The sequence below is a fragment of the Bos javanicus genome, chromosome 15 (genome assembly GCF_032452875.1).
Source record: "Bos javanicus breed banteng chromosome 15, ARS-OSU_banteng_1.0, whole genome shotgun sequence".
NCBI lineage: Eukaryota > Metazoa > Chordata > Mammalia > Artiodactyla > Bovidae > Bos > Bos javanicus.
In genome coordinates this window covers 51952638-51961015 of record NC_083882.1, presented here as the reverse complement: position 1 = coordinate 51961015, position 8378 = coordinate 51952638, and the positions used below count along the sequence as shown (strand labels likewise).

Genomic DNA, 8378 nt, shown 5'->3' with positions numbered 1-8378 from the left:
GAACGAACGCTGGTCGCCGCCAGCTGTTTTTCAGCAGGGATTGGCCAGCAAATAAGGCCTGGGGAAGGAGAGGCGGGGCTACACAGGGCCGTTGGGGCGGGCTAGGCTAGAGAGGTCGGTTGGCTGAAACTCAAGGCTGGGCCGACAGAGCTGGCGCGCCAAATTTCCATACAGCACGTGACCGACCTATGGAACGTCACTTCCACTCTGGCGGGGCGGGAGCGGGAAACAAAAGAAGAGCAAACACGCATGCGTTTGGTATGTCCCTCGTTCTGGAGGGCTCTTCCGGTCAGGCAGAAAGAAGTGCTTCCGGGTCGCCGCCGGCTGCCGCCTCCCGGCGCGGTAAGTACAGAAGCTAGGCTGCGGCTCCTGACTCCTCGTCCCTCCTTCCCTCCCTACCCCAGAGAAACCCCATTCTCCTGATCCGCCTCCTCAGGAGCTGCCTGCTCACACTCCCCTTAACATTAAAGCGCTCCAACTCATTGGCCGCTTCCTCGAGAGTAAGCCCCACCCCGTCACACAAGACCCGTCACTCATTGGTACCACTTCCAGTCACTCAGCATTTCTTCCAGTTAATTGGCCTTACCCTGCCGCTCCTTTCGCGATTAGCGACCCTATAAGGGCAAATGCCTGTCCGAATCCCGCCCCTGCCTTCTTGTTGGTCAATTCCACGATTATTATAATAATAAGCAGAGAATGGGTGGTGGCTTTACGACGCTGGGTTGGTCTTTCGGAGCCGCGTTCTTTGGCCCATCAGTACTTCTGCGGGGGGGAAGGGGTGTTATTGGTCCTGTTAAACGCGCCGGGAAGCTGCGGTACACAGAAGGGCAGCAGCTAGCCCCGGATTGGTCAAATAAATTAGGGCAAGAACAGAATTAGACGTAGATCCTTTTCTCCTCATCTCTCGTGCCTGGCCTGGATCTACTCCCCGCAAGCGTTCCCCCCAGTTTACCGTGTGACCTAGAGCCAGTCGTTGCCTGTTGCTGGGCCTCAGTTTTCCTGTGAACTGGAAAGTTTTAATTCAGATTCTCTGGGACCTTCCTTGTCAGCTCCCTCAGCCGCTTAAGCCGAGCTGAGTTTATGTATTTTCTCACATGTTAGTTCATCTATTCAGTCTTTCATCTACTTATTTACTCATGCCTTTAGAATGTCTTACTGAGGCATACTTGCACGTGGTAACACCTCCCTTCCCTGCCCCCCCGTTTGGCTGTGGTTCATTATAGAGGTAGTTCGTGTCCTAAATTTCTGACACTGGGTAGGTATGGGGTGGGGCAGCATGGAGGAGCAAAAAGTAAGTCTGGTGTTTGGAGGGGATAGAGGTAGTTTCAGTAGAGTCTTGCCATCTTTAATTTTGTTGAATTTTGTAATGCCAGTCTGCATTCTGGTTTCCTGTCTCTACATTTGGCTTCCATTCTCTTCCCTCCTTGAACAGCTTACAAACAGCTTTACTTAGCCATAAAGTAAATTACTAATTGTTATAATAATGGTGAAGTGAAGTCGCTCAGTCGTGTCCGACTCATTGCGACCCCATGGACTGTAGCCCTGCAGGCTCCTTGGTCCGTGGGATTTTCCAGGCATGAATACTGGAGTGGGTTGCTATTTCCTTCTCCAAGAATAATGGTGAGGGTGGTATGTTATTGTCCCATTTTACAGACGAGGAAACTGAGGCTCAGAGGTTAAGTGACTTGGCCAAGGTCAAAAACAGCTAGTAAGTGGTGGAGCCAGGACTCAAACCCAGGTCTGTCTGATTCCCACAGGGAAGGGGTGTGTCTCTGCTACCGTCCACTCCACCCAATCCCCAAGTCAAAATATAAGCAAACAAAATCTAAAACCACACACATCTAAGAGAGCTGGATTCACCTGACCCTTTCCCTTAGTCTAGGAGCCATGTCCACCTTGTTCCCCTCACTGTTCCCCCGTGTGACTGAGACACTGTGGTTTAATCTGGATCGACCCTGTGTGGAGGAGACAGAGCTGCAGCAGCAAGAACAGCAGCATCAGGCCTGGGTGAGTGAGAACCTAGCATAGCAGGGGAGCTTCAGTCAGGCTCCCCATCCCCCTTCACTGGCCTTAACCTGGCCCTACTCTGCAGATCTGCCCTGGGGGAGGTTTTTGTCCTGAGCTGGGGGCCTCGGTTCTCACCTTTGTGTTACCCTAATCTGCTGAGGACTGTGGGCCCTCTAGGCCAGATCAGAGCCCAGGCTCTTTTCCCTACAACACAGGAAGTATTTTTTGACCGTCTATCGAGGACTTTGCACATGTCATGTTCTAGGATGGTAGTGTCACTTCATTCTTACCATAATCTTATAAGGAAACCAAAGACCAGAGAGTTTACATAGCTAGATCAAATTCATAATTAAGTGGCAGATGACAGGAAAGAGACTGAATCTTCCTGAGAGTTGAGGAAGCTTCTCCTCCACACTTGGGGGTCTTCTTGGGGGCAGGGCAGGTGAGTGCCATGCCTTTGACTGCCCTGCTTGGGCCCCAGCCTTGCTCTCCTCCCTGTTTGGCCACAGCTCCAGAGCATTGCAGAGAAAGACAACAACCTGGTACCTATTGGCAAGCCGGCCTCAGAGGTGAGTGGCTCCAGCAGGTGGGGCCTATGTGGGGCTCAGGTGGACGGAAGCTCTGCTCTAATTCTGAAGGTCTGACCTCTGACTCCAGAGTAGGTGTGGTCCTCAACTTTGGTGGAGGCCAGAAAGAGGTGAGAGGGAGGGTGGGTAGTGGGCTCAGCACTAAGGTCGTGCACCAACCAGCTAGACTCAAGTGGGACAGGATCAGGGAGTGGAGCTCATTCACTGGCCTCAGAGAGAAGCTCCAAGTGGGCCAGTCCTTGAAGTGGCCCAGGCAGACCTATGGAACCTCCGAGCTCTTCCCTGCCTCACCAGCACTATGACGACGAGGAAGAGGAAGATGAAGATGACGATGAGGACAGTGAAGAGGACTCGGAGGATGACGAGGACATGCAGGACATGGATGAGATGAATGACTACAATGAGTCACCTGATGACGGAGAGGTCAATGAGGTAGGCAGGGGTGTAGCCAAGGGTACGAAACCCTGGATCCAGCCAGGGGCAGGATCTGGGACTGGGGCTGGTTGGGTGGCTGAGGCCCCTCCCCACCCACACCCAGCTTCCTCTGCAGGTGGACATGGAAGGCAACGAACAGGATCAGGACCAGTGGATGATCTAGGTAGACAAGAAAGGGTGGTCTCAAGAAAGGGGGTCCAAGGACCGCCCTGGACCCCCTGCAGAACCAGCTGATCACCCACCCCCATGCCCCACCCCAGTGCCTGAATCCTCATCCTCGGGCACTTCCTCAGCTGCTGCCAGGACCTGATCTTCTTGGTCCCTCCCAGGCCATCAGTCTGCCCTTGAATCCCCCGGGCCTAAGCCCAGCCCCCTCCCTTCTAGCCAGCACGTCACCCATTGTTTGTCAGATCTAGTTTCTTTCTAACTTTCTTTAATAAAGACACAGGACTGATTTTTTTCCCCATGTCTATTCCCTATTTCTTGGTGGAACCTAGAGGAATCCAGCATCTTTTCTTGAGCTTCGGGGAAAGGGTTTTCAAGGGACTTCAGGCAGATCTACCTGGCCGTGTGGGCTGGGGCTGCTGCTGCTAAGTTGCTTCAGTTGTGTCGTGGGCTGGGGCTAGGGAAGGCCATAGTAGCCCTGGCTGTCATCTGAGGCTCCACTGCCATTTCCTCTGGCCCAGCTTGCACCCAGCCATTCTTGCGAGGCCTCTAACTTAGTGTTTACTGTTTTCCTTTGATTCCACCCGAAATGGCATGGGGTTGGGGAGAGTCGGGGGCAGGTTCTCTGAGGCCCAGAACTGAGAGGCCCCTGGAACTCTCCTAGTCAACTTCCTTGGTGTTAGAACAGATTAAATCTCAAAACAGGGCAGAGACTCCCATGGAGTAACCTAGCAAGTCAGTGACAGGGCTGGGTTGGGAGCTCAAGTTTCTTGCCTGTCAGTCCATGACTCTAGACTGGAAGGAGAGGAACCAATGGAATCAAACAGCCTGACAGAACTTGAGGCCTCAGGTTAGCGTGGAGCCAGAGTGGGACAGAGGTGGGAGGAGAGCCCCTCTAGCCCTGAGCCCAGCCTATGTCAATCCACAAGCAGGGAATCGAGGGGAGGGGATATTCTGAGGTCCGTGCTTGGGGAGGGGTGGGGGGAGGCAGCAGTAAGTACCCCTGCACCTGGACTCAGCCAGGCCCTGCATAGGTGAGCTGGGCTATGCCATCCTTGATGGCAGGGAAGTCAGGGAGGCCAGTGTGGTGGAGGCGGCAACGGTAGCGGCCACAACTCTTGGCATACTGCAGGAAGCGGGGTGCGCCAGGGAAGAGCACATGGTCAGCTAACACAGTGGCACCAGCTGGCAGCAGAGCATGGCCTTCCAGAAGCTGCAGGTCCCGCAGGTAACATCGGGGCCGGTGCGCCAGGAGCACCAGGTCAGCCCGACTCAGCTGGTATTGGGTTCTTAGGCGTGGGATCACCTCCTCTGATCTCCCCACGATGAGCTCCACCTGTGGAGGGAGACAATGGAGGTGAGGTTGGGAGGGACAACTGTTCTCCCACACCAGACCCCACTGGCATTTGGCTTATTTTGTGCCAGGCCCTGGCCAAGGTCCCCATGTGTGTTCTCATATTTCCTCTGGCTTCAGAACAAGAAATCAGAACCAAAATTGTGATTTCCATTTTACCACTGAAGAAGCTGAGGTTCACAGGACAAGTGCTTTGCCCAGGATCACATAACAAGAGGCAGACTAAGGTTTGAACCCAAATGGGTTCCAGAGACTTTCCTCTTAACTGCTTCTTTGTCATCCAGCAGCAAATATGTGCCAGTGACTTGGAAGAGGAAGATAGTTCCTCTCCAAGGTCACAGTTCCTAAGAGGAGCTATTTCTTTCTCTTAAGTGGGAGACAGGGGAGGCTGACTAGTGTAAGGCCAAGAGTGGTAGGAAAGAGATCAGGGGTGGGGAGGTGGGGCCTGACCGTGTGCTCATCAAAGCCAGCCAGGCGGATGAGTTTTTCAGCCACTGCTGCCGTGCGTGGATCCCGCTCCACGGTGAGAAGGCGACCCCCAGGAGGCAAAGCACGGGCAATAAGCAGTGTGGAGTACCCGCAGTAGGTGCCCAGCTCCAATGCACTGGCAGGGGCCTTCTCCTCCACCAGCCGCATCAGGATCTGACCTGTGGGAGGAAGTAGCTATTGCAGCAGACATGGGAGATGATGCAGGGGGCCTCATAGAAAGGGGTCTCAAATGCCCACTTTCCTCACTGCAGCCCCCAACTAGCTAGAATCTCATTTCTTTTTTGGGTTATAGTCCTAGTAGCCCCATTGGTCTCCCTGCCTCCTTCACACCAGCCACTAGGAATCTTTCTAACAAATCTGACCCTATTGCTTCCTATTGTTTCCTATGATCCTAAAGGCCTTTGGGATTGAACATGGGATCCTCAGCCTGACATTCAGAACTTTCTTAGACCTGATCCTGTCCTTCCTTTCCGGTTTCAGCTCTCAATTCTTCCCACCACAACAATCCTGAACAATTGCGCCCAGAGTCAACCATGCTGGCTCATTCCTTCATGCCACATTCAGATACACGGCTGGCTTTGTCCTGCTCCACCTCTATCCTCAACTACCTGGCCAACTCGAAAGCAATCACTCTAGGCTCAGATCAAATGTTGCTTTCTCTGGGAGGGCCCAGGTGGAAAGCACCACCAAAATCCTAAGAGATCTTTGTTAGACCTTCCAGTTTCATTCTCCCTTGTTTTGTTCATTGAAATATCTTTCTAACCATTGAGTTGGATGAATCTCCTAAATAAGACTCCAAAACACATGTGCTGGGAGGTGGGATTCAGACAAATCCAAGCAGACAGCTACCCTGAATGGGATGGGGGAGCCTCCATGGTGGGGGAGAATTACAGACCCATAATTACAAGGTTATGGATTATGTGCTGAGATGTTTATTCCCTGTTTTATGCCCCCTTTGAGGCCAGCCTTTGTGGCTGATTCATCCTTGTGGCTTCTACCTCTTTCTTCCCCAGCACTTAGCACATGCCTGATAAAAAACAGGTGGTAAATTTTACTGGATGAATGAGTAATTTTACCCAGCTCCCTGCTTTGCAGAGGAGAAAAAAAGAGACTCATTGAAGATCAAGAATCTGCTCAAGTCACCCAGTAAGACAATGGCAGATTGCGGATCTTCCTTCACCGTCTTGGAGGTGCTTCCTGGAGCAGAAGGCTAGGGAACACTGACCTTTGGCAGGCCCCATGTGGCTCAGGTACTCGCAGTGGCTGCTCCAGTGATCCAGAGTGGTGAGGATGTGACCAGGGTCCCCAGGCAGGGCGTGGGTGAGCACATAGCTGAAGGCCCGCTCCTCCATCCGCAGCCCTGACAGGCAATCTCGGAGGCTCCGGAGCAAGACTGTGCGAACCAGGAGTCGGAAGTAATGCCGGTACCTCACCAACAATGTCACTACCAGGGGCAGGAAGGCCAGCGCGATGGCAGGGGACATGGTCCCTACCTGGGCCCTGGGGTGGAGGAAGGGAGGGAAACCACACATGTCATTTGCCTGTCATTTGTGCAGCCCTTACCAGTGGCAATTATCCCCGTATTTTATACACCATGGCTCAGAAAGGCTAAGTTCGTTGTCCAGAGTCACACAGAAGAACTAGGATTTGAATCCAAGCTGGTCTGATTCCAAGCCCACACACTTTCAAGGACTCCATGCCACCTAAGTTCAGCACCCAATCCTAAACCATCTCTTCCCACTTCTGGACCCTGATACACCTTCATCTTGTTCCCTTCATCAGTTTTGTATCATCTCTGTAGTCTCCCTTTTCAGGACCCCTTTCACCAGTTCCTGCCTGAGTTCTCCTCCCACCTTACCCAGCGCCTGCTCGGTCTCTGACCCATTGCTACTGCTAAGTCACTTCAGTCGTGTCTGACTCTGTGCGACCCCATAGACGGCAGCCCACGAGGCTCCCCGGTCCCTGGGCTTCTCCAGGCAAGAACACTGGAGTGGGTTGCCATTTCCTTCTCCAATGCATGAAAGTGAAAAGTGAAAGTGAAGTCGCTCAGTCATGTCCGACTCTTAGCGACCCCATGGACTGCGGCCTACCAGGCTCCTCCATCCATGGGATTTTCCAGGCAAGAGTACTGGAGTCGGGTGCCATTGACCCATTACTGTGTAGCAAAATAGCATAACTCTGTAGTCAGGAACTCCTTCACTGTCACTGCTCTGCGTCAGTAAAAGGCCATCAAAATACTCCATAGTGTGTTAGGATGAGATATCCTTACCACCACAGAACTCTCCCTCTGTCAGCATTTCCCTGGAAGGTGAGAACGATCCTTGATTGGCATATTTATTCTCCAGTTCTGTCTCCCCTCTCCTGCACTCCCCTCCTCTGTCCTCTCAGAATTCCCTTCACAGTCACATAGACACACAGCACACACTTTCCCCTAACTCAGCCTCTTTTCTCTCCCTCATCCCAAGACACCCACCCCACTATCCCCATGGACCCTGTCTTCTCCTGTGCCCTGGACCATTTTACCCTTTTGAGGCCACTGGTGGTAGTTGGTGGGGGGGGGGTGGATAAAAAGCATGTATGAATGGGGTTAATAGGTAGGTGAAGTGAAGTGAAAGTTGCTCAGTCGTGTCCGACTGCGACCCCATGGACCATACAGTCCATGGAATTCTCCAGGCCAGAATACTGGAGTGGGTAGCCTTTCCCTTCTCCAGGTTATCTTCCCAACCCAGGGATCGAACCCAGGTCTCCTGCATTGCAGGCAGATTCTTTACCAGCTGAGCCACAAGGGAAGCCCATAGGTAGGTGGGTGATGGTGAATCTGAACTGGTGTGCTTGGGAACCCACATTCCAGGGCCCTGCTTACCTGGGCTGCAGGCTCCTGCTTGGGAAGATCAGAGCATAGGACAGGAGGGGGAGTCCTTGGGGTGAGGAAGAACCCTAAGGCAGGCTGGACTTGCTCTCAATTATTGATGCTGAGGCTGCTGTTGTTACCTGAGACCTGCGGTTCAAGTTACCAGCCCCAGAACGTGCTGGAGCTGCCTCCTACCCTTCAGGATCCCTCAAAGAACTTACAGAACTCCAGGACCTTGATTTGAGGGATAACAGAACTACTCCAGGACCTTGATTTGAGGGATAACAGAACTACTCCAGGACCTTGATTTGAGGGATAACAGAACTACTTGGTTTGGTGACATTTCCTCCAACCCCTTGATCCAAGACATGGGTTATGGTGTGAGCCAAGGTGATGGGGAGGATCATCATTTATGATGATGATTTATTAATTCCAAATAATGTATTATTTAATAATTTAGTAATTAATTCCAAATTATTTATTAACTTAA

The 8378-nt window shown here is 52.4% G+C and overlaps 2 protein-coding genes across 7 annotated transcripts; one reads left to right on the top strand and one right to left on the bottom strand.

Moving 5' to 3' along the window:
- The first annotated feature begins 208 nt into the window (after positions 1 to 208).
- On the top strand, positions 209 to 3495 carry ANAPC15 (anaphase promoting complex subunit 15). 5 transcript variants are annotated; one of them, XM_061380718.1, is made up of 5 exons: positions 209 to 342; positions 1883 to 2007; positions 2517 to 2576; positions 2889 to 3026; positions 3133 to 3495. In XM_061380718.1, exons 1-5 carry the CDS (start codon positions 261 to 263, stop codon positions 3190 to 3192), a joined length of 465 nt encoding a protein of 154 aa, XP_061236702.1. In that variant the 5' UTR covers positions 209 to 260; the 3' UTR covers positions 3193 to 3495. The 5 variants fall into 5 exon arrangements, with proteins under 5 accessions (XP_061236702.1, XP_061236703.1, XP_061236707.1 ...); XM_061380719.1 differs by having other exon boundaries at positions 218 to 342; positions 3145 to 3495; XM_061380723.1 differs by having other exon boundaries at positions 258 to 342; positions 1878 to 2007; positions 3145 to 3495.
- TOMT (transmembrane O-methyltransferase) lies at positions 3443 to 8378 on the bottom strand. Of its 2 annotated transcripts, XM_061380708.1 has the most exons (4): positions 7901 to 8378; positions 6263 to 6537; positions 4999 to 5195; positions 3443 to 4530 (listed from the first exon to the last, which is right to left on the bottom strand). In XM_061380708.1, exons 2-4 carry the CDS (start codon positions 6519 to 6521, stop codon positions 4210 to 4212), a joined length of 777 nt encoding a protein of 258 aa, XP_061236692.1. In that variant the 5' UTR covers positions 6522 to 6537; positions 7901 to 8378; the 3' UTR covers positions 3443 to 4209. The 2 variants fall into 2 exon arrangements, with proteins under 2 accessions (XP_061236692.1, XP_061236691.1); XM_061380707.1 differs by having other exon boundaries at positions 6263 to 8378.